At 57.8% G+C, this 24,949-nt stretch overlaps 1 protein-coding gene across 6 annotated transcripts; it reads right to left on the bottom strand.

Moving 5' to 3' along the window:
- Lrrc8a (leucine rich repeat containing 8 family, member A) lies at positions 1-24,949 on the bottom strand. Of its 6 annotated transcripts, none has more exons than XM_005413593.2 (4): positions 24,827-24,949; positions 22,387-22,486; positions 5,207-7,425; positions 1-1,882 (listed from the first exon to the last, which is right to left on the bottom strand). In XM_005413593.2, the coding sequence occupies exons 3-4, from the start codon at positions 7,361-7,363 to the stop codon at positions 1,607-1,609; spliced, it is 2,433 nt and encodes an 810-aa protein (XP_005413650.1). In that variant the 5' UTR covers positions 7,364-7,425; positions 22,387-22,486; positions 24,827-24,949; the 3' UTR covers positions 1-1,606. The 6 variants fall into 6 exon arrangements, with proteins under 6 accessions (XP_005413650.1, XP_005413652.1, XP_005413653.1 ...); XM_005413595.2 differs by having other exon boundaries at positions 22,387-22,481; XM_005413596.1 differs by lacking the exon at positions 24,827-24,949 and adding an exon at positions 24,176-24,528.

The raw sequence follows: 24,949 nt of genomic DNA, 5'->3' as shown, positions 1-24,949 counted from the left end.
TACTTTGTGTTACAGGTTTATTTGATATCTGATCCGAGTCTGTGTAACGGATTGCTTCACGGTCGGCAGAGGCTAGTGTGCATAATTTCTGAAGGTTACATCCAACAACACAAGGCGGGAAACACAAATGGACAGACAAATGGACGAAACTGTTAAGACGAGAGACGCTAACATGTGCCGTAGTGTCCACGTGATTGATCTAAGGCGGGGCCCCTCCTAAAGTGGGGACCCGAGTGCTGATCTAAAGCGGGCGGCTTCCTATCACCAGGTGCTGACCCAGCTGGGTGCGAGCCAGGTGCCCGGACGGGAACTGCCTTGGAACCGAAAGCCAGGGCCTGCCTGCCCTCCCAGAGTGACCTCCCCGTGTCTGACCCGCCTTGGAACGTCTGCTCTTCAGGAACGGCCAGCGGTGAGGGGCCGACGTGAGCAGGGGAGGCGGGTGGTGTCGCTGCGCAAGCCCGTGACAGGCGAGGGGGGTCAGGGGAGTCCAGGCGCGGCGGCCCCCTTGGCTTGGTAACACTGTGCGTGAAGGGGCGGGTGGGCGTGGGGAGCGGGGGCGGACGGAGCACCGTTCATCCGGGGATTAGCCAACCCGGGTCTCTTCCCTTCTTGGCAGCTTCAGAACGTTCCCTTTGGCCAACAGCCACAGAAAGGAGTCCCTGCCAAGATCCATGGAGGAGAAAGAAAACAAGACACCAAAAAAACAAACACAAATAAAATCCCCACCCCAGGAGGAGAGCGGAAAAACTCCTGGACAAGGTCACACCGGATTCGGAAGACGTCCTGTGCCCGCGCCCCGGGGAAAGGAAATCTAACTCAATGTCTTGCTGTTCCCCCCAGGGAAACTGCCACGACCCTGAGACTCCAACTCACTGGCCTTTAGTGTCTTTGTTTTTTTTTTTTTTTTTTTTTTTCTTTTTCTTTTTAATACCCAAACCATCAATTTTCAAAGTTTAAAAAACAAACAAAAAAATCTTTAACTTAAAAAAAAAAATTGAAAACTGCCACAAAAAGCAATGAGGCGAGGTGGCGAGGGTGGCCTGCTCTCCCGCGGGCCCTGGGGTGACCGTGTGTAGCCTGGTCGCCCTGGACCCCTTGAACTAAGTCTGGCTGGGCACTCGGTGCCGGGGGCACCACCTGCAAAGGAAAGGGGAAAACTGCCCACCGTTCCGTAAACGCCTCCCGTGGCGCAGACAGGCTTGGGAATGTGTAAGTTACCCAGAGGAGGGGATGGGAGGTGGAGGAAAATAAATACCAAGAGCTAACTCGGCGTCCCTGGACCTCCGGCGTCGGCGCAGCCTCTGAGACAGAGGCGGCCTCCGAGACAGAGGCGGCCTCCAGGGAGGAGACCCTGATTGTCCAAATACTGCACTCGGAGCCCAGCTAGGTTTCTGGCCTCCCCGCAGGCGCCTGCCTCAAGGGGAGTGGGTCTCAGAGGGCGTGAGGGGCCAGCCCCTCAGCTTCCATCCTCTCGCCTGCCCGGCTCATGCCAGGCCCCAGCTCCGCTGCTGAGGCCAGGCTGGCTGTCCGGGAGTCCTGGGAGGGCAGGGCCGGGCCCTCCTGGCCCGAGGACTCGGGGTCCTGCTGCTGCTGGCTCCGGCCGCGCTCAAGCCTGCTCCTTGTCGGCCCTCCAGAGCCGCTCCTTCACCTCGGGCGGCAGCGTGTTGAACAAGTCCTCCTCCACCACCAGGCCGCTGCGCTTGAGCAGCGGGCACTCGCCCAGCTCCACGGGCAGGCACTCCAGCCGGTTGCCCCGCAGCTCCATCTGCGTCAGGTTGGTCAGCTCGCCCACCCGCGAGGGCAGCGACTGCAGCACATTGTTGCCCAGGTGCAGGGCCCGCAGCTTCCGGCACTGGAAGAGCTCCGGGGGGAGTGCCTCGATCTGCGGGAGGAGCAGAGGGCAGAGTGAGGGGCCGCGGCTGGGACGGGGCACCTCCTCCATCCTCACTGGGGCTCCCACGCCATCTGGGCCTCCGTGTGGGTGACTTTCACCTGTACGTTTGATCTGGGCTCTGCCACCACTTCCTCCAGGAAGCTCAGGTACGGCGGAACCCTGGGGAGCGCCCTTCCCTCCCTGGACCTCAGTTTCCCCTTCTGTAAAAGGCAAGGGGTGGACTAGAAAGGATACTTGGCTTGGACATTCTAAGGCTGATGACCTTTTTGCAGGCTTGGACCTCAAGCTCTCAGGCTCTGCCCCGAGGGAGCAACTCGGCTTTCCTAGCGGGGAAGCAGGAGTGGCCGTGGGACGTGGGACCTGGGACCCTGCAGACATCTTCCAGGAGACTCGTGGCCTGGAGTCTGAAACACCCCTGCCGTGCGCGGAGCTCACGGTGGGGCAGGCTTGGTCTCGGCAGACTGCAGGACCCAGGACCAAAGCTTCCCTGAACAGCCCCCTCCACCCCCAGTCACCTCCTCTGATGACACAGTGGTCAGGGCTACTGAAAAAGGCTCCCCCCAGTGAGTGGCAGTCGTGTGGCCCCCGAGACCCCTCCCCAAAGATCCCCTTCCCAGAGACCCCTGCGCCCCGCCAATGAGCTGGGCCCAGGCCCCGCAGAGAAGAGGAGGCACCTTCAGCAGTCACACCTGTCCTTGGGACCTGTTCTCCCCTCCTGAAATGTCTCTGGCCCACTGGAGGCTTGAGGTCATCCATGAGGGAATGGCCTCCGAGAAAGTTCTCCGAGGCTGCTCTCTTGCCCCCGGGCCCTGCCATCTGCCACCGGACCAGCTGGAAGGTGCCGCCACATCTGCCAGAGACCCCAGGCCCGCGCCGCTCTCCTGTCCCCACCTCCCCACAGGGGGAGCCGGCTCAGCCCTGCCGTCTCTGAGCATCACACAAGCTCAGCGCAGACCCCTGCCCGCCTCTTCTTGTGCAGGTGGCGTCATGGCCCCCTCTTTTGCCCATGAGCGCGGACAGGATGACTCCTCTGGCTTTCCGCTGGTCCACCCTGGGCCTTGGGGGTACTTACGGGTGGGCAAGGGACCCTGAAACTGCAGAGTGGCCAGGAGCCTGCGAAAGGCCAGAGCAGGGCTCTGCCTCTGCCTGGGGTAAAGTCCACATTCCAAGGCGGGGCCTGGGGACTCCTCTCCTTACACAGCCACCTTCTGGGCAAGGGACAGCCCCCCTCCCCAAAGCTCTTTCTTCTCACGACCCAGCGGGGCCCCTGCATGCTAACCGCATGGTCACCTGGGGCTGACCTTCCCGTGTCCCCGGCACCCTGTGCTATGCTGGGTTCTAGGACAGCTCAGAAAACACCTCCCCAAGTAGTGAGGGAACACAGAGGGAATAAGGAGAGACTGAACGCCCACCGGGCCAGGTGCTCATTAGCATGCGTGTATAATGGGGAGGCGGCACCTGAGGGCTTGGGCCAGGCTGTTCCCACCGCCCCTGCCCACTGCAGCCCCAGGTGGCTCAGGCTCAGGAGCCTGACAGCAGGGCGGAGAGACCAGGCCCTCCTCCGACTGGCCCAATCTGGCCCAACTGAACATTTTTCCCAATACAGCCCTCAGCCTCCAGCGGGTGGGGACAGGACATGATTAAGCAGTGTGCTAAAATGGGTCTCCAGAGGGGCTCCTTCCTCAGGACAGGAAGCGCCAGCGCCTTTACTGAGGGCTGACCTCAGCCCACAGGCATGATGCTAACAGGCAAGCCTGGTGCACGGAACTGGGGGCGGGACAGGACAGGAGCAGGACGGGGCCAGGCTGGAGGCCGGACTGTGCCCCTTGCACCCAGGAGGAGGGTAGGGCCCAGCAGCTGGGACGGAGCGCTGCATGGCAGGCTGCAGGGAGGACGTCTGACCCAACAGGTTAGTGAGGTTCCACCGTGGCTGCAGGGAGGCCGCTCGGAGTCCCCTCCTCGCACTAGAGAAGGCGGGGACCGGCCGGGCCTCGTGCTCTGCAAGTGTGGCCTCTTTCCCTGTGGGACTCCAATTTCTCCACGCAGTCACCTGCCGCAGAGGGACAACCTGAGCTGTGACCCTTGCCTTTACACTGTCATACCAGCGATCAGATGAGTCATGACTTGGGAGAGGGACCTCAGGGACCTTTGGCACAATTCCTATGACACAGGGGAGGCACGCTGGTGTGTGGCAGGAGGGGCCTGGGGACCAGGGCCTGGAAGCCTCCCCCTCTGAACGATGGAGGAGCGGGTGTGTCCCCATCTGGGGCCGGGTGAGCAGGCAGGGCTGTTTCAGGGGCTCCTACTCAGCGTGCCCAAGGTCACAGGAGCCGGCTGCTGCTGGTGAGGACAGCAGTACCATCCCGGGGACAGGGCTGGCACAGCAGGCACGGAGCGGGGAGCTGAGTCAGCCTCTGCTCCCCAAGCCCTGGCTTCAGGCTTCTACCACCACCTCCTGCGAGAATCTGCACCTGAGAGTGAGGCTCAGAAAGACCTGGGGCCCCGAGACAGCGGGCAGGGAGCCCACACAGTGGCTGTGGCTTAGTTCCTCCAGGACAGCCACGAAGAGGCCTCTGGCCACCGCCCCAGCCTGCCTGCCTCTGCCAAGAGACCTCGGCGTGGGGGCTTTTCCAGCCAGACACGAGTGGCACACAGGCGCCACCAAGGGTCTCGAAGGCATCGCCTCCTACACCGCCATTCATTGGTTTGCACAATTTCCTTTCTGAAAAGGCAGCTGGTGACCAGCCAGTCGTGTCTGAGGCCAACCCTGCCTTTCACCACCCGCTACTGTGAGGGGGTGGGGATGCAGAGACCATTTGGCTCCCCTCGGCCAGCACAGGCCACTCACACAGCTCCTGTCCCCAGCAGCCACACCCACAAAGGCTCCTGGGCTCCCCATCTGGTTGGGCACATGCTAAGGAAGACCCCGCAAGCTCTGGGCTAGTCCTGCCTCCCGCTACCTTCGCCACAGGGAGACCGCAGGCTGTGTACTTCTTGTCCATGCACAGCCCTGCCTGCAAAGAACCTCCTCAAGGTCACCCTGGGGACAGACCCTGCCTGGCCACACCTCTTTTCCTGGCAGGAGAATCCCACAGCTCTGTGACAAAGGTAGCTCCCCAGCCGAGATTCCCATTAGGCAGGTGCGGGATGGGCCACGGAGGCTGAGTCTTGAACAAGCATCCGCTGGGTGGTCCTGGGAACCAGAGGTGAGGGCTCCAAACCCGGGAGCACCGCCTGTGCCGAGAGGCCAGGCCTCCCGGGTGCCCGTGGGCCGCCCCAGCCTACTCGCCGCACCGTGGCCCGGCCACTCACCCGATTGGCCGTAACAGCCAGATTCTGGAGGTTCTGCAGGAGGCCGATGTCGGCGGGGAGGAAGGTCAGGTTGTTGTGGCTGAGGTCTAGGTAGCGCAGCTTGCGGCAGTAGAAGAGCTGGGTGGGGATCTTCTCGATCTTGTTTCGGTTCAGGTAGAGGCGCTCAAGGTTGGTGAGGTTGCCGATCTGGATGGGGATGTAGGCGATGTGGTTGTACCACAGTTTAAGGCAGGTGAGGCGGTGCAGGTGCTGGAAGCTGATGATCTCCTCGATGGTCTTGAGGTTGTTGTCCTTGAGGTCAATCTCCTGCAGGTTGTGGAGGCTGAAGATGGAGTGGGGGATGCGCTCCAGGTCGCAGCGGATCAGCTCCAGCTCGGTCAGGTTCACCATCTTCTTGAGGCTGTTGAGCACGATGAGCTTGGTGCCCTCGTTGTTGATGGACAGCTTCTGCAGGTGCACGCCCACGTCCGTCACCACCTGCGGCAGCTTGCTCAGGTTGCTCTTGAGCCGCAGCACCTTGAGGCGCTTGAGCTCCCGCAGCCCGTCGATGACGATGTAGCGGTTGTTCTCGGCGCTCAGGTTGCCCGTCAGGTGCAGCTCCTCCAGCGTCTTCAGGCTGTAGATCCACAGTGGGATCTCCTTGATGTCTGTGAACTTGATGTGCAGCGCCCGCAGGTTCTCGCGCAGGAAGGCCAGCGCCGGGGCCTCGATCTTGGCCGCCGTGTGGTACAGCCACAGCTCCTTGAGGCCCGTGAGCTGGGCGATGCTGGGCGGGATGGTCACGTCGGGGATCAGCTCCAGCTTCAGGACTTCCAGCTCCACCAGGTCGAACACGGTGTCGGGGATGCCGCTGAGCATGAACAGGTGCAGCTCCAGCTTGTCCTGTGCGTTCTTGGTGAGCCGCTGCCGCAGCTTGTCCAGCGTCCACTCGTTGTTGAGGTTCAGCTGCCGCAGCTTGTTCTCACTCACCTCCGACAGGAAGACGGCAAAGCGCTTCGAGTAGAGTGGGTCGTACTGGTCGATGAGGTGCAGCATGAAGGCGAAGTCGTTCTTGACATCAGGGATGTCGCTGTAGCTGCTCTCCTCCCGGATCGACTCGAACGAGTACTTCTTGAGCGAGCGCCGCAGCATCCACCACAGCGTGTACATGCAGATGAGGCCGTAGAAGATGACCAGGCTGATATAGAAGGACGCCAAGATCTTGAAGAGCGTGGCCAGAGGGTGCGCACACCTGTAGGTGCGGTAACCCGTCAGGCTCTCGATGTCCACAGTGCAGTCCACGTCGAACTTGATGTTGTGCACGTAGTAGACGGTGTAGCAGATGATGAGGATGAACTTGATCACTTTGATGATCGTCTGCCGCATGTAGAGGCGGTACACGATGTCCCCCTCCTCCACGTGGGTCCGGAACTTCTTCACCTTCTCGAACAGCGCCTTGGCTTGCTCCCCCTCCTTCTTGTCCAGCACACCCGTCTCCGAGCGGTCCACGATGCCCTGCTCGATCCGAGACTTGGTGCGCTGCAGCATGGGCACGGTGGCCTCCACGTCCTCGCTGACTGTTGAGGACTTCTTGTCCATGGAGCCGTTCATCTTGCTGAAGGCCGGCTTGGGGTCGCTCTCCTCCACCACCGTCTCAGACAGGGCCCTCGTGGTCCAGGGCGAGTCGAAGCACTTGAGCAGGATGGACACAAAGTGCTCCAGCTTGGAGCTGGTACGTGGGAACTTGAACCAGAAGTTGCTGCAGGCCAGGAAGATGAGAGTGTGCAGGAGCACGAGGTAGGGGAAGTACTTGGCGAACCAGTGCAGTCGGTTCTCGTAGCACACGGCGTCCACGTAGTTGTACTGGTGGCGGTCCAGGTCGTACTTGATGCCCGTGGGGCCCGTGTCAGGGGTTGGCAGGATTGTGGAGTTGGGGTAGACGGGCTCCGGGCTGGGGGCCGTCCACCCCCGGAAAGAGTCGTTGCAGGAGTCCTTGGTGACCCACTTACAAGGCAGGCAGATCATCTTGTCCTGGGTGACCTGCAGCGTCCCCCCGAAGACCGCGATCATCAGCATGACAATGGAGATGTAGTCCGTGAACACGTCCCACCACGGCTTCAGGATCCGGTATGCTGGCTGTGTGTCCGCAAAGTAGCGGAGCTCCGTCACCGGAATCATGGTTCAGCATGCAAGGGACCCGTAGGAGGGGTTACCACAGGGTGGCCTGGCATTCCTGGGACCTGAGTCAGGGGAAGAAGACAATGAAAATTCCATCACTGCCTAAAACTCCACCTCACCTCCATTTAGGATTCAGAGCTTGGCCCCTCCACAGGTGGCCACCAATTGGCCCTCACGTAGAAACCACGAGGTCACCTGTTGCCTGGGAAACCACCTCAGGCCAGGGGGCAGTCCCCCCATGTAACACACAGGGAGACCGTGCACTGGGAGAACAGGGCTCCCCGGCAGATCGAGGAAGCAGCCTCGCTGTCCCGGCTCCACCTGGAGCATTCAGGGATTCCTGCCTGGAGTGTACCCACTTACTCATCAAAACATGTGGAGGCTCGTTTAAGACTCTCAGGGACTGGCACCAGCCGCTGTGAGGCTGCTGCAGTGAGCTGCAGGAATTTCTCCAGTGTGTGTGAGGAAAGCAAAACAGAGGGGGCTCACTAAGGACTCACTTGTGGAAGATTAACAAAATCCAAAAATGCTACACAGCTTTAGGAAAGATGGGAGGCTCACACGCAGCAGGCTGATGTGAGGCTCCTGGGTAGGGGCTGCGCAAGGGACGGCAGGATCACACTGGCCCTGCTGGGAACTGATCTCCAGGGCCGAGCGGAGAAACGAGCCGGAAACGGTGACCACAGCAGACTCTCCATGAGTCCAACTGGCTGGACTTGCAAGAAACCCGGGACACTAATGATTAGCCAAGGTTGGAAACCCTGGATCAGAAGCCACATGTGGGAAACCCCGCCTGTGCCACACGGAAAGCTACAACCAGAGAAGTCGGGGAAGGAACCCTCCCCGGCATCCACGACCACCCTGCCAAGGAGGCTGTTCTGGTACCAGTCTGTAAGACAGTGATGACAGGCAACAGGATGTTTCCCTGGATGGTCACTCGGAAACATTTGGAAGAATACAAGGCAACCCATTTAGTTTTTTTTTTTTTTTTTCTTTTTTGTGGTGGCAAGGACTGAACCAGATCCTTGCACATGCTAAGCAAATGCTCTACCACTGAGCTACATCCCAGACTTTTTAACATTTTTAATTTTGAGACAGGATCTTCTTAAGTGGCCCAGGCTGACCTTGAACTTGGGATCTTCCTGAATCAGCCTCGGGAACAGCTGGGGTTACAGGCAGCTACCACCGTGCCAGCCACTGTGTAATAACCTTCCAAGTTGGGCACGGCAATCCTAGCATTTGAGAGGCTGAAGCAGGAGCAGTGTGAGTTCAGCCTGGACTACAGAGACATATTCTTCCCCCCACCAAAAAAAAGAAAAAGAAGAAGAAAGAAAGAAAGAAAGAAAGAACCCTGTAGTTGTTTCTGTGTATTCATTAAAATAAAAATTGTGCTTTTCCTTTATGTACTACTGTCTAGCCCAGAATCTAGGTTTCACACCAGGTTCTAAAGACCTGTGTCAGGTGGGTTTGCTTCTCTTGGGAGAGGAGGAAGGTGCCGAGGAGGGACCAGGCCACCTATTTTCCTCACTGACAACGCTGCTCATGCTAACAGCGGCAAACCCTTCATAACAGGACCTCTGCAGATGCCAAGGCTCCCAGCCTGTAGGGCACACAGGGACAGGTAGGAGGCCAGGAGGAAGCAGACTAGGGACCCATGTGAGGGAGGTGGCATGGGACACTCATGTGTAGTGGGGGTGGCGGAGGGACTGCGTGTGTGCCAGTAACCCCCCCCCAGAATCCCTCTCATGCCGCGAGGGCCTAGGCCCCTACCACAGATGGCTCAGGGACACAGTCAGCGGCTATCAAGTGACAAGGCCGAGGTGGGCTTGCCAACCTCTTGCCTGAGGTGCCCGGGAAAGGTGAAGGTGGTCTAAAGGCCCCAGACACCCCACCTCCCCACCTCCGGGGTTGCCAGAGCTCGGGTCACCCAGGGGCCAGCAGACACTCCCACCCGCGGTGAGGGTCAGTATGCCTCGGAGCCTGCACCCAGCCAGGGCTCCTACCGTGCCCACCCCACAGGAAGGCCCCAGCCCTCTAATGACCAGCTGGCTCCATATACCACCCACACTCCCGGGAAAGGGACTCTCCAGCCATGGCAAGGGCCTGCTGAATCACACAGCCGGCCTCCCGCTGAGACACCCTCCTGGCCCTCCTTCCTGGCTCCCTGAGGCCTCGCTGGGTGGGGACCGGAAAGAAGGAGGGGTGAGAGGAGAGGGCCCCGGGTGTGCAGCAGCCTGCCGCGAGATCCCAGAGATCCCAGGAGACCGGCATGGACTGTGAGCCGTGCACCCGAGGTGCGGGCAGCAGGACGTGGCTTCCACCTTGTGGTTCCTGCTGCGTCCAGGGACAGTCATCTCAGGTGACCACCAGCCTCCTAGCGGGGAGTGGCCTCACTCTGCCCTTCTGGGGGAGGCGTTCACAGGCCCTGTGCAGGTGAGGGACCTGGGCGCAGGGAAGAAAGGCCACTGCCCTAAGCAGGCGGCAGTCCATTCCCTCCGGGTCTGCCTGGCTCTTCCCCCGCCCTCGTCGCAAGGCAGCCTGAGCTCTGTCCAGCCCCTGGCTTGGTCCTTGGGGGGCAGAACACGTGTCCGAGGTGTGTTTCCCACTTTGGGGTCCCTTCAGTCAGACACAGACGCAGACACCCAGAGGCAGAGCTCGGGGGTGGTCACAGAGCTATGAAGGACCAGTGCTGGAGTCCAGCACAGGCCTGACCCAGCTCGGGCCTAGGGCCACCCCCCGCTGTCGGTGCATTGCCTCCATACCTCTGCTGTGTGGCTCTGGACACGTCGCTGGCCCTCTCTGATGGGGTCTGAAAGAAGGTGCAGGTACCAAAGCCAGGGGGTCCATCCCCTGCGGTGTTGGAGAGGTTGTGTGGGGGCAAAAGGGCGAAAGAGGGAAGCCAAGGTGTGGCCAGGGCTGAGCGGGAGTCCCCTGGGGTATGAGCAGCAAGCGCCTTGCTGACTGCAGTGTGAGATTCTTCACACACAGCGGGCACAGAAGCGTCCCTCACAGGGACGCTCAGCAGAGTCTAAGGAACTATGCGTCTCTATGGCATTAGTGGTGCATACCTGCAATCCCAGATACTTGGGAGGCTGAGGCAGGAGGATCACACATTCAAAGCTAGCCTGGGGAATTTAGGGAGACCCAGACTCAAAATAAAAATAAGAAGGAATGGGGATGCAGCTCAGCGGTAGAGTGTGTGCCTAGCATGAGCAAAGCCCTGGGTTTGGACCCCATTGCCACACATGCACACAAAGAAGCGACAGGTGTGGGGTGCAGCGGGGAAGGCAGGCAGTTTGGGTGATGACTGTCCACCCCCGCCTCCACGTCACCTGGGCCAGGCCAGATGGTTCATGTGTGCAGGCGCATCAGCACACAGCAGGCACTGATACAGACAGGTGTGCTCCAGAGAAAGAAGATAGTGTGGAAGGGGGCAGGACGTGAGCGCCACCTGGGCGGATGGGCGTGGGCCGGGGTGTGGAGGGGGCAGTTTCAGGTGTCTGCAGCCTGGGCGGGGCCAGCTAGGCTTCCTGCCCAGGAAGGCAGGGAGGAGCTTGTGCAGGGACACACTGGGTGGGGGTGCCCTGTGAGTAACCGCAGTTCAGCAGCTCCCCAGTCAGAGCCTGAGGGGGCCCAGCCCGGTCCTCACCATGAGCCAGGGCGCACTGTTCTCCTGGGTGGTTTTACTCTGTGGAGAAACCGCTTGAGCATGAACATCCAGGGCAGCCGTGCAGGGCCCAGGTCGGCCAAGCCGTCCACAGGCCTCTGCACCTTGTGACACAGGAAGTCTGGGCCTGCTGCAGGCCAGCTCCCCGGAGCCGCCCCAGCCCCTGGCAGCTGCCTTCTCCCTTCTGTCTCCGAGCGCCTGACCATCTGAGCACCTCACAGGAGCAGCGTCACAGCGATGTGTGTTCTTTCGCGACGCGATCACATTGGTTCACAGGCTTCAGGGGTCACCCGCGCCAGTGTGTTTCACAATTTCCTTTTAACCTGAATGGTACTCCTGGCCCTATTTCATGCACCTGGGCACTGAGTGGCACAGGCAAGTCTTCTGCCATCTTTGCTGACTGCCAAGGACTGCAGCAGCTCCCCAGGGAGGGTCATTCCCAGGGCACAGAGCCCACCTGCCAGCTCTCCTGGGCACCCCTGGGTGTGGTGGGAGAGCACCACAAGGGTAGGGCACAGCCAGGGCAGTGATCTGTCCTCACGCACAGAAGGAGCCCTTCTCCAGTGACCCAGGGGACAGCTTTGGTGCCCTGCCTGGGCTCAGCCTTGGGTAACTGGCCCAGCCGACTAGCAGATATGTGGAGCAGCTTCTCTCCCCGCGCCTCAGTTTCCCTGTCTGGAAGACAGCAGCGCACCTGCCAACCATGTGCCCGTGGAGAAGAGGCGGACAGAGGAAGTGACAGGCGGGCGGCCCAGCCCCCTCCTCCTCCGCCATCTGCAGCCCACCCCCAGGACACACAGCAGCACTCAGGCCCAGAACCACTGCTGCCCCACGAGCCGGGACACCTCCCCCTGCGTCTCGGTTTCCCCAGCTAACATGGGGGAGGTGATAAATACCCTGCTAAGCCCTTGGACACGAAAATCACAGAAATGGGGATCCCTGAACTGCCAGTGTGTGGCCCAGGGCAGGTAGAGAGGGAGCCCCCAGCAGGGGAGGGGAGGGGAGGGGAGGGGGGAGGGAAGGGGGATGGGGGGAGGCGAACTCACAGACTAGGATGGTCCGGCCCTGCCTCAGCGCAGGTCACTGCCCCTCCCCAGCCAGCCTGTGCCTGCAATGCTTCCTCACCGCACACACCAAGTGCCCGGCGCAGGGCCTCAGCCAGGGGCAGGGGCAGACACGGGCTGACCCTCCAGCGGGCAGGCCGGCTTGCCAGACGCTGCCGAGTGAGGAAGGAAACGGAGGGAGGAAAGCCATCCAGATGGTGGCCAGACCTGGGGGGGACCCAGCAGGTGGGGCCTGGCACACAGTAGGCGAGCAGGAAGCTGCACAAAGGGACTGGGCCGTGTGGAAGCAGCAGGAACTGGAATACAGCCCTCAGCGAACAGAACCCATGTGGACAGGTCCTGAACCAACATTTCCTGCCCAGCGGGGAAGGGCTGTCTCCACCAGAGAATAGAAGGCAGAAACCTAAAATAGCAGCTCGGGTTTGGAGCCGGCATGCATTATCTTTGTGAGTAAAGAATAATATGAGGCCTAGGGCTGCGGCTCAGCGGCAGAGCACTTACTCAGCGTGTGCCAAGCCCTGGGTTCAGGCCCCAGGACTGAGAGAAGAAAGACGCCTATTAGAGGAATTAAAGGAATACAGCCTACAGAGAAAATGGGCACTCGGCCGGGGATCAGGTGTTCTCTGGGGCTTGGAGACCGAGGTTTTGGAAGGCAGCGGGGAGAAGGGCGAGGGCGGGTCTTTGCCCTGAGAGACAGAGAATTTGGAAAGGATCCTAAATAAAGGACAAAGATGAACGGGTTTGAGATTGGGGCCGCTGAGAAGGGACAAAAAGGAAAAAGGACGCGTGCCTGGTCGGCCTCAGAGTCCACTGCAGGCTGCGCCCCAGGGGTCAGGGCTGACGGCGAGGAGAGAGACTCCGGCCGTGCCCAGCTAAAGCTCACGAAAGGCACGAGGACAGCAAGGCAGTGGGCACCACAGGACGGGCACGGGCTCAGCCCGGGTGTGGGAGGCAGACGCGCGTGCAGCTTGGGAACGAGACGTGGGGTGAAGGAGGGCAAGAGCTGGGAAGCGCTGCGGTAGAGTCCACCCCACGAGCACTCGCCGCGGACGGGAAGACAGGAAAAGCAGATGCCTGCTGTTGGGTGACTCCTTAAATCCTTGCTGCGTGCTAGGCGGCAACAAGAGCACTCGAGGTCTCGAGGGAAGGGTCAGAGGACACGAAACGCCGAATTACTTACATGTGCACACCCCGAGCCTCCTGTTGTGTATGATGCTTCTTCACTCCAACTTTACCTTGATTTTATATTATAAACGTGTTACATCACTAAGAACAAAGATTTTTAAAAATGATGATTCCAAAGCATTGAGAATAGCAAAGAAAATTCGGAGAGTAAAGAAGGAAGAAACACTCTACCTGGACCCGAAACTTCTGTAAAGCTACCGGAACTGAAGCAAACAGTGTGGTGCTGACAGGGACAGAGAGGTGGACCAGGGAGTGGGAAGAGGCTGGAGACGGACATCGGCTCTTAGACACTGGGACAGGCGGTGCTACCTTGGCAGGTCTGGGGGAAAGAACGGGCATCTAGAAACAACGCCAGCTCTCAGGGGCTCACGGGAGAAAAGGCCTGGCCCAGCTCCCTCCCTCCCCCAAAATAAATCCCAGTGAACTAAAGACTGAGGAAAAACCCGAGCATGCGAACAGCTGGGGCTACAGCGTGAGCGTAGCATTCATCTACCCTGTACACCGGCATCACTTCCATCCCCGGCACCACACCGGGGGTAAAACCCTTCAAGGAAACTCTAAGAGGCTAAAAGAAAAAGAAAAAAAAAATCAAAGAAAAAAAATCTAAGAGACTATTTTAAGACAAAATGTTCAAGTGCTGTGCTGTGTGCGTGCACGCGCATATGGGTGCTGGGGATCGAGTCCAGGGGCTCTTTCACTGAGCTACATCCTCCACCTCTTGATTTTTATTCTCTTTTTCAATTTCGAGACAGTCTCACTAAGTTGCCCAGGCTGAGCCTCTCACCACAGCCTCTAGAATAGCTGGGATTGCAAGTGTGTGCCTCCACATGCAGCTCAACATATAGACTCTTACAGAAAATTCATATACCGATCATACTAAAAGTGAAACATGCGTATAACAGGACTTAGTAATGAACAAGTGAAAATAAAGGACATACTTCTTTTTTTTTGAGGTAGTGTCTTGCTGTGTAGTCCCAGTTGCCCTTAAACTCACTATGTAGCCCAGGCTGGTCTTGAACTCGCAGCAATCCTCCTGTTTCAAACTCCCAAGTGCTGGAATTACAGGCATGCGCCGCTACACCCGGATCAAGGACACATTTTTAATGTGTATGATAACCAAAAGATCAATACTAGAATAAATAGAATTAACACACATGAAAAAGAATATCCAAGGGGGTAGAAAAGGCAAGATGACTGAACAGGTAATTCACAGGAAAGATGCGAATGGAAATTAATGTATGAAACGATTCTCAACATCATTAATAATCAAAGAGTGCAAATTAAAACAACTGCTCCACTCCTTCACACTGGCAGAAACTTTGAGCTCTTTGACAAGGAGGTAGGACGCAGAGGCAGTCAGCGTTTCTCTCCCAGGGACGGGACAGACCACACAGGTCCAGGCAAGGATGCTCACTCAAGAGCTGCCTGCAATAGCAAACACCAGCAGCAATCTTAAACATTTACGGGCAGGAGAAAGGACACATTGTTCCCTTCATACAAAGGAATGCTTTAAATCAATTAAAGCCACCAACCTGGATCAACATGGACAAACCTCAAAAACAAGGCTGAATTAAAAAACAAGTTATTGGCCAGGCGTGGTAGCACACACCTGTAATCCCACCACTGAGGAGGATGAGGTAGAGTTCGAGACCAGCCTGGGGTACAAAGTGAGCTGAAGGCCAGCCTGAACTACATAGCGAGACCCTGTCTCAAAAAGACAGAAAAAACAAAAGTTATAGACTCGTATACAAATGATACACAATTGTTTATAATGTATGTAGCCAAGTGTTTTTGTTTGTTTGTTTTTTGCTTTTTGAAACAGAGTCTTACTAGGTAGTTCAGGCTGGCCTTAAGCTTGTGGCAATCCTCCTGCCTCAGCCTCCAGAGTACTGGGATGACAAGGGTGAGCACCACAGTTGGCTCGATACCCAAGTCTAGTAAAGGCACAAAACGATGCATGTAAAGTCCCAAAATCAATGTGCCTGACATACTTAACTGCATGCACACATGTGTATGTGCATGTATATCGGAAACAGTTACCACAAAATACAGTGGTCTGATGAGCTGGGTGCTGCGTACAAAGGTATCTGTTCTAGTTTTTACCCTTGCCTATTAAGCTATTTCTTTATACAAAATTTACTGAAACAGACATGCGTTTCTACCTCTCTGGCTGGTTCTCTCCCCACCCTCACCCCTGAGGAGGCCCAGCAGGCAGTAGTAACTACTGCGCCAGCTGCTGGGGCAGCAGATGTAGCTCCTCCTTCCAGCCTGCCCACTTCTCTGCCCGAGGACACTATCTAACTCAGGGGCAGCCCCTGGCCTGGCCCTGCTCTGTCGCCATGGAGATGCAGAAGTACCTATGCTGCAGGCCAGGACCCCCTTCCTACAAGGCTGCTCAGGCACCTGAGAGAAGCAGAACCAGGTTCGCTCGGCAGGGCTGGAGGCTCCATGTCCCTGGGAGGGTCAAGTGGGTCCCTATCCTGCCCTTGGTGGCAGGCAGATCCGGGAGAGGGCAAAGAGCAAGGGCTTTTTTTGGCAGGGGTCGGGATACCAAGAATTGAACTCAGGATCTTGTACTTGCCAGGCAGACGCTGTGCCGCTGAGCTACGTCCCCGGCCCCCCTAGCAAGGGCTTTAGACTTGGGAGCAAGTGGTTTCAAACCTAGCTCCAGTATGAAATAATTCCACGATTCCAGCACATTACTTAGCCCAAGTCTCTGCTTTGGCAACCCTAAAATAGGAAAAATGCTACTCGCCTCACATGTCTATATTTGGGTGACCCAAATGATGTCCAAGAGATATTAAGGTGTTTAAAAAAAGTTGCTCAGAAATATATCAAATGCATGATCCATGAAAGAAGCTGCCCGGAAAGGTCAAACACCGTAGGACTGCACCTACGCGAGGGACACAGGAGTCAAATTCAGAAGCAGAGAAGAGGAGGAGCCAGAACGCGGAGATGGTCTCTAGTGGGGACAGAGTTTTAGTCCCGCACGAGCAAAGCTTCCGGAATGAAGGTGCTGGTGCCCGCAGAAGAGCACCCTGAACAGCACCGCTCTGTGCGCTGGGACCTCGGTGAGGTGGGGAATCCCACCTTATGTGATGTTAAAAACAATCAGGAAAAAAGTATGACTTGATACTTGTCTTAAAAACTCTTATCAGTAAAAAACTCATTACTGCACGGATAGAAAGACCCAAAAGCTACAGATACACTGTCTGTGGTAACGCTGAAGGGTGGGTGAGATCACAGTGGCTACCTGCGCTGTATATTTTCCTGCTATTTAAATAGGGCATGTTTACGAGGAGAAAAAAGTTCTTGCAAAAACTTCAAAAGACCTTCCTCCTCCTGTGGTTTCTGAGGACTCTTAAGAGAATTACAGCCGCCACCTACGATGGCAGAAGGTCACCCCGCACCTCCTGTTCTATACACACACACACACACACACACACACACACACACACGCACACTCAGCAGACACCGCAAATGCCCAAGGCGGGCAAGAGCTCAGATTCTAGAGTCCAGGACAGGCAACTCAAATGCTGGCTCCACCACTTCCTCACAGGGGCCTCAGGGCCTCGGTTTTCTCAACTCTATGATGGGTCTGTTATATGTATAAACTGGGTGACTGAGAACTGAGGAGAAGATAATGTACTATGTGTCAGTTCAATGTCTGGCACAGCTTGGGCTGGGCATTGTTCCATAGCCCCCCACGCGCCCCATTGGAGAAGACCCTCCCAGAACTCAGCAGGGACAGAGCTAGGCCATAGCTGAACCCTAAATGCTAAGAGCTCTGAGCAGGGCCAGACCACTTGGCTCCAGGTCCCAAGAAAGGACCAAGTGGAGAGCTTGCTCTCAGAACCAGCCCAGAGTCAACCCCACTTTTCCTTTTAAGAGAAGGGGTCTTGGGCCAAGGATGTAGCTCAGCGGCATATTGTCTGCCTGGCAAGTGCAAGATCCTGAGTTCAATGCCTGGTACTAAAAAAAATAGAGTAAGAGAAGGGGTCTTACTACAGGCTGCCCCCGAAGTCCTGGGCTTGAGCGATCTTCCCACCTCAGCCTCCCAAGTAACTGGGACAACAGGCATGTGCTACCTTGGCCAGCTTCAATTTCTTAATCTTTCTTACCGCCAGGAAAGGGAGTCAAAGAAATGACACGCTGCTCCATCTATCCAGAGGGAGACCACCCCAGCACACCCTCCGTGGGCCTTCAGAGGGCTGGGCGGCGCCCACACCTGGGCAGCAGGCCCTGTGGAGGTGGCCAGGAGACGGGGCACAGAAAGTCTTTTGTTAAAGCACAAACAGAGCCGCAGGGGTGGTGGGAGGCCAGTGTCCCTCCTCCAGCCCAGATGGGAAGCCCCCCCACCCAGGGTCGCTGGCTGTGAATCTGCTCCAGACCTTGCGCTTCCTCCAATTCCAGAGCCAGGAAGGGGAGGGGAGAAGAGGCCTCAGCCACATCTGGCACATTTGGCTCTCACACACCCAAGAGCAAGGCACTGCCCTCCAGGCCCCCCTCCCTGCCCCTGTGAGTCACAGGCTGCGGTCTGGGGTGCTTCGGGCTGGGGACTTACCCTGAACAGAAGGACACACCCTCACTTCCTGGGGAAGGCTGAGGGGAGACAGCCTAGGCAGGGCGGGAGAGGGAGCCAGGATCAGCTCCAAATGGCTCTCATGTTTGGGCTGGGCTTTCCAAACAGGTTCGGCTTTGTGGACACTTGCCAAGGTGTGGCCTGCCTTCCAGGGTGAAGGGTGGCCGGTAAGGGTCGCCCCTCCAGGCCAGGGTTCCCCTGCTGGAGACTGAGCCCAGAACACGGGAGCCGCAGGCCAGCTCCAGCTTAGGGCCAAGTGTGTCCTCTGCCTCTGTGTCCTGTCCCCAGGGAGGCCAGGAAGGTCGCCACCCTAAAGGGCTCTACCCAGAAGCCAGACAAGTCTACTCCCCAGGGGGCTGAGGTGGGGCCTAAATAAGGCAGTCCCCAAAAGCCTTCTGGACAGCACCTGCCAGGTAGTAACACTCTGTCATGCTTGCTGTTACTATTTTTTTGCTTGAGGTAGGATCTTGCTATCTTATGCTGACTGACCTCAAATTCGTGAACCTCCTGCCTCAGCCTCCACAGTAAGTAGGACTACAGACATGCACCACTGAACCTGGTACTTTGCTGCTGTTACTCTTATTTTATTTAAAACTGTCTCCCTATGTAGCCCAGGCTGGCCTTGCCCTCACAGTGATCCTCTTGCCTCAGCCTCCTGAGTGTTGCTGCTCTTATGAAAGTTTTCATTGGTCCCTTCACAGTATAAAGTCTGAGGCCCAGCGAAGACCTGGCTAAGACCACCAGCTGGAAGAGAGTAGGAAGATCCACACCAGACCTGACTACTGCACCAAGCTGCCGCTACGGCAAACAGGTCTCCGGGGCCCACTCCTGGTCCTGAGGGGCCATGGAACAGGGACCCCTAGAGGACCACACTGGGATGCCTGCAGTCTTCCAAGGATTAGGAAAGTTTAGAAGGGAACCCACGACTGGGTCTGGGCTTCTGGAGACAGAGGAGCCTTAAAGACAGGTCAGGACCTGCAGGACTGCCAGGCCACATTTCCACCGGCTCCACGGTGTGGCCGTGGCCACCTAAGAGAGGCTGTGGTCGGGTCTTCCACTGAGGTCCCGGGGGTTGGGCACTAGCCAGCCCCCAGGGGGCAAGTGGACCCACCAAGGTGACCTGGAACCCAGGGATCCAGCTAGGAGATGCGAGGACCCTTATCCCACTCCACTGCCCACAGCACACTGGTCACACCGGCCAGTGGAGGGCACAGGTTTGGCAGCTGTGCCTCCGAGGTGTCCAGGTGGCTCGAGAAAGCTGTGGAATTTTACAGCCACTTTTACTCCAGGAAAACGCCATTCCAGGCATGAGGTTATATTGCAGCAAGCAATTTAATTTTGAGGTTTCAAGCTCTCAAGAGACATTTAGACGCTAGAACTTGCTGCGAGAGAGGGAATGCAGCAGAAAGGCATTGGGAGAGGCACAGGGAACGAGTGTGGCTGGGAGTCAAAGTTCTTCTAGGTAGCTTGGCCCCAATACCTTTGACAAGGGAAGGTTAGGAGCTCTACCACACAGACGCGCGCGCGCGCACACACATACACACACACACACACACACACACACACGTCACTAGAAAATAAAGTTCCAAGCCGGGCCTGGTGGCATAAGCCTGTACCCTCAGCACTTGGGAGGCTGAGGCAGGGGGATTGCCATGAGTTGAAGGCCAGCATGGACTACACAGTGAGACCCTGTCTCAAAAAACGAAAGTAGATCAGTGCACCCAATCCTGGTCCCCCCAGAGGCATGGGTGTGGGCAGCAGACAGCCTCACCCACCAGAGCCAGGGCCTTGAGGGGGAATCTGGCCAGGGCCTCCCCCCCGTGTGGTCTGCAGGCCACCACCTGAGCTGCCGCGGAACATTCTGCAAAGTGCCGTTGCCGGCTGACTCCGGGTCTACAGTGTGGGCCAGGGACACAGCCCTTTGATAAGGTCCCTAGGTGACCCTGAGGCACCCTCAAAAGCCTGAGAACATAGAGAAAAAGGAGCAGCAGAGTGAAGAAGAGAGCGCAGGCTGCCCAGCACACGAGCCAGTTCAGTCCTGTCTGCCATGTATGTGTAAGCTGCAGGACTTGGGTCTGCGATCTCATCCCGGAGCCGTGCGCTCCACATCTCAAGAAGGACCTTACCACCAAGCTGGGCCGGGCAATGTGCACACAGGAACGTGCAGTGACCCGGCATGAAGAAGGTGGCACTGGGGGTGCTCGGGAGGGGGCCAGAAGTTAAGATGCAAAGCTCCATCTCCAGAGGGGCCACTCTGAAGGCGCTCTGCCAGGTGGGTCCCCTGTGAGAGGCAAGACACTGCTGGGGACAGGCAAAGCGACATGAAGGAGGCAGAGGGGTGGCAGAAAAAGCCTGAGAAAACTGCCAGCTGACAAAGACTGCAGGAACCCCCTAAAGATTCATTCCTGGCTGGGCCTCGCCAGACACTGAGGGTGCCTCTGAATGTAGCCGCCGTGCCTCAAATGTCTCTTTGCAGAACCCACCCTGGTCACCTTTGCCCCAAGAGCAACCTTCCAGTGAGGTCCCTAGGTGCCCCCCCCCCACCGCCCTCCCGTCTGAAGCCTGAAAGACAGACGTGTTCTAAAAGGACCAACAAAGAGCTTCCTATGGCTACTGCAAAGGGAATCTGAGTCGGGGCCAGGCTGTCCCTCAGGGGCAGAAGGGCAAGAATAAGGGCGTTTGCAAGCCAGACTCCCCTCAAGGCTGTGTGTCCCCTACCCCAGGTAGCTGTGCCTCCAGCAGATGGCAGAGGCTGAAGCCTGCAAGGCCAACCTGAGGCCAGCCAGGTCGTCACACGCAAGGTATCCTCAGCACCCAGGAGGAATTCTCACCTCACATAAGCAAGACCCACTGCATCCTGCTCAGCCTGGCCCAGAGCCTTCAGCTTAGGACTCCACTCTCCAGGGACAGAGTTCCTCAGAGCCAACAGGAAACTTCTACAGGGCAGGACCCGCTTTGCAGACCTTGTCCTAACAAACAGGACAGCGGCCCGCTCCACACACCAGGCACTTCCGCCTCCCTCTGCTGCCGAAACGTCCGGCCGGATAGCTGGCCAGAAACAGCCACATAGCCAGCAGAGGCCAGGGGTGGCCGGCACCAGGAAGTGCCTCCTATCCCCATATTCACTGCCCTTGCCGCATCTGTCTGCCTCTGGCCTGGGAAAGATCCAGGAGCGGTCATTCTGTGAAATAACAGCAGGCTGCTAATTGGCAGCTTCAACAAGCCCTGACTTTTATGAAAGCAGATACACTGCAGTAATAGAGGTGAGGGTGACCCTCCCCATTCCCGCCTGGAAGGGGAGATGCCCCTTTCTCTACTACATCAAAATCCAAACAGTGTAGGGCAGTGATGGGAACCTTTTAGAGACGAGTGCTCGAAATGCAACCCCGAGCCCACTTATTTATCACAAAGGGCCCGCACTGCAATTAAACCTGAACACCGAGGCTTTAGTTCAACAAAGACAACTTACACACTGACATCTTTTGTTTTAAAAGAAACACAATAACACCAGAGCCATAGGTTTGCCAGCACTGGTATAAAGCATACAATGAACTTGTAAATACCTTGGTAATCACGAAAACAGCCCCAGGCTTCCCTATTGCTCTCCAAGCCCTGGGTGGGGTTGCACGTGCCTCACTTTGGGCAAAGCTGAGCTGGGAGGTGGATATGGAGCGCATCTGGACCAGGCTTGCAGGATCCAGGTTCGAGTCCCTGACCCTGCTACCCTGAGGGGTTTCAGCCTGGTCCTTCCTCACTCTGGGCCTCAGTCTCCACACTTGTAAGCAGGGCACAGCGGGCACTACCCAAACTTCTGCCGATGATCAGGAGTGAGTGACAGGAACGTGTCCCGCACATCCCCAGGACTCTGCACCCGCCAGCTCTGCAGGCTGGCTTTCTAGACAGCCACTGTCCTAACAGCCTTCTCGTCATCCAAGTATTTAATCCTCAAAACATCCTGTAGGGAGCTGGGTGCTAATATCATCCCATACTGCCCTTTTTGGGGATGCTCGGGATACAATCCAAGGCCTCCCACATGTTAGGCCACCCCTTCCCAAAGCTGAGGCCAAGGAATCTCAGCCTACAGATGTCGTGTGGCCTGGTCGGGTGGGGAAACCCGCCTTGCTCGCTGCCTCTCAGATTCATTGTGTGCAGCTCAACACATCCAAGCCTCTAACAAGTCCGGCGGAAGCACAAGCTTGCCATTTACCGAGTTACTGAACCACTGAAGCAAACCAGAACGGTGCCCCACAGAACACATCCTGGGAGATGGGCCACGAGGCAGGTTATTAGTGACAGACTCGTAAGATCTGAGGGGCGAAACCCAAGAGGTTCAGTGCAACATATTAGCTTTCAAGGAGCACAGCGACTAGAAATGCGCAGTGAGAAGAGAGGCTAAATCTGTCTTCAGGCCCCTCTGTCCCTGGTCCCCAGGGCCTCCAGTGCTGAGCCCACAGGACTGTGGAGCTGGAGATGCTGCCCTCTGCCCTGGGCTGGGCAGGAGCGGGCCCAGGCTGAGCTCCCTTACCCCTGGCTGCTATCTGCGCATCGGCTGGAGGTGCTGAGGCTGGCACACGTCTGTCCACACCGGGTCCTGGCATCCCTTCTGCTCCATGGACGCTGCTGCCCTAGGAGCAAGCGAGAGCTGTTGTCAGCGGGCGTGTGTGACTCTCAGACCTGTGCTGCCAGTGCTTTTGTAGAGCCTGGTGGTGCCACAGCCTGGGCTGGGCTGGGCTGTGGAGTGAAAGGAGCTCCTGGAACAGGGAGCTTCACACACACAACGTGGTCCTCCAGGAGACGGCCTGCCAACAATTCCAATCTGGAGGGCTCTGCTGAGGGAACCCAGAAAAAGCAGGAGACCCAGATGAGCAGGGACCTGGGAGACTTCCTGGAGGAGGAGTGGGAGGGGCACTCAGGCAGAGGTGTATCATATGTTTGCTTGGAGGAGGAAGAACGCCCCATTCAGAGAGTACAGTGAGCTTCCCCCCCTGCCAGATCTTGCAGCAGGCAGGGAATTGGCAGAAGAGCTACAGGGAAGACGTGCCGGGAAAGACAAAGACTTTGAGTAAAATAAAGCACGCACATCGCCAATCAGTCAGTAAACACACAGGGCTCGTCTACCACAACTGCTCACAAAACAACAAGACCAGCTGGCAAAGGGGGACAGAAGCGCGGGCTTTACCCTATATTCAGGACCCTGCAGTGAGACGAGCTGGAGCCTGAGCATGGCAGTAACCACCAGGGAGGGCCATGCACAGGCAGGAGTCAGCCAGGAAGCTGGGGCTGGGCTCCAGGCGCCTGGCTCCAGCACATCCATCCCACGTGAGTGCCCCTGAGGTCTCAGCCTGTCAGTCTGTGCCTCGGTGTCCCATGCGAAAACTTGCAATGATTTCCACGTGGGAGAGTCAGAAGCCAGCTGACTCCTTCCCTCCAGCTCCTGCAGGTGAGGTCCAGGCCACTTGAGGCTGCAACCCGAGCCTGGCCACCTCGACTTCTGACCCACAGGGACATTCCTCAGGAGCCCTACTTTCCAGAAAGGCCACTCAGGGTTGCAAAGCAAACTTTCCCAGAGGGCGTGTCCAGGAAACTGAGAACAAATGCATCTGGTGAAGTTCTGGGGCCGGACTAGTCACTAACATTTTTGGTTCCCTGATCCCCGGCCACTGCCGCAGCACCGTCCTCCAGCAGGAGCCATCTGTCCTCACTTCCCCTCCAGCCACAGGACACTAGACCTCATGGAGACAACACCTGAGAGACTGAGCCAGTGGCACACCTGGGGTGTCTGAATACACTCCCACCCCCTTCCTTTCTCACAAGAAGCAGCACCCCCAGCTGGCCTGTCCCCTTTCCACTGTGCCTGTCCATCTGTCACTTTGCTCCAGAGAGCAGAATATAGTTTGGCAAGAGTTCTAGGTACTAACAGAAAAGGGGAACGCGGTCCTCCAAACTCAGCTCCTCCAAACTCTCCTCCACATCTTCGCCCCCCTAGTAGCCTCCCGTCATCAAGCTCTCTGCCTCCTCTCTCATCCTCAAAGGCACCGTAGGTTGGGCAGGGGAAGGAGTGAAGTGCGACTTGCCCAGGACCGACCCCACCCTGCCAGCCCGGTCCCCATCAGGAAGAGGCTGCCACACAATCCCCAACCACATCTCTTCCCAAAAAAGGCAACACATCAGCGGAGAACCAGCCCAATCTCTGTTCGCGCCAGTCCAGACCAAGAAAAGGGGCGGTCTCCAAAGCAGCAGAATCAGCACGAACCCCATAATTCCCAAGCTACGGTCCTTCAGCCTGGGACCAGCGTGCTGGATCTCCAGCTCACCTCGACAGCTGACCCCGGCAGCGACCTCACTAGATCGGCACCTCCCGCCCCTGCGGATGCAAGGGACAGGGACAGAGGCAGGGGCTAAGGTCTCAGACTTGAAATCGGTCATCCCCAGAACCCCAGCCCAGGCAGGTCCCAAGACCCTAGTCAGAGATCCTGCCCCGCGCCTGGGCACTGTTCCCTCCAGATTAAGAGATGGCCAAAGGTAGAGGACGGGGTGGGGACCTAAGAGGAGAGACCTGGGGGGTTTATGAAAACGGAAAAGAAGCTGGCAAGAAGAGCGCCCAGGGGTGGAACCTCCAGGAAGGGAGCAGTGTGTGTGCGGAGCGGAGGTGATCCGGGACCCAGGAGATGAGAAGGGGACCTGGGTGAGCCGGGCGGAAACTCCGGTTAGGAGGACAGAGGAGGAACGGGGTTCCTGGAGGGGGCTCGCGCGCCCCGACACCGGCGGGAGGGTGGGGCCGCGAAACCCGGCGTCCGGCGGAGTAGTCGGGGGGCCGCAAGAAGCGGTAGCGGGAGTCCGGGGGACAGCCCGGCGGGCGCAGCCCAAGCGCTCCGAACGCGTGGGGCCGGGTGGCCAGCGGGGCGCCTCCGAAGGGGTTCCCAGAGGTGACAGCTCTCTCCCCTTTTCCCACCCGACCCACTCACCTCGGCACGCCGCGGCCAGCAGCGCGGCAGACAGCCCGAGCCTCGGCCGCCCTGTCCGGCAGCTGACCACCGCGCTCCGCCGGCGCCTCCTTTTGTTTGTCCCTCACTGCACCACTAAGCCTC

Source organism: Chinchilla lanigera, unplaced genomic scaffold (genome assembly GCF_000276665.1).
Source record: "Chinchilla lanigera isolate Chin_1 unplaced genomic scaffold, ChiLan1.0 scaffold00169, whole genome shotgun sequence".
Classification (NCBI taxonomy): domain Eukaryota; kingdom Metazoa; phylum Chordata; class Mammalia; order Rodentia; family Chinchillidae; genus Chinchilla; species Chinchilla lanigera.
The sequence above is the reverse complement of the archived record's forward strand: the minus strand, read 5'-3'. Positions and strand labels throughout refer to the sequence as shown.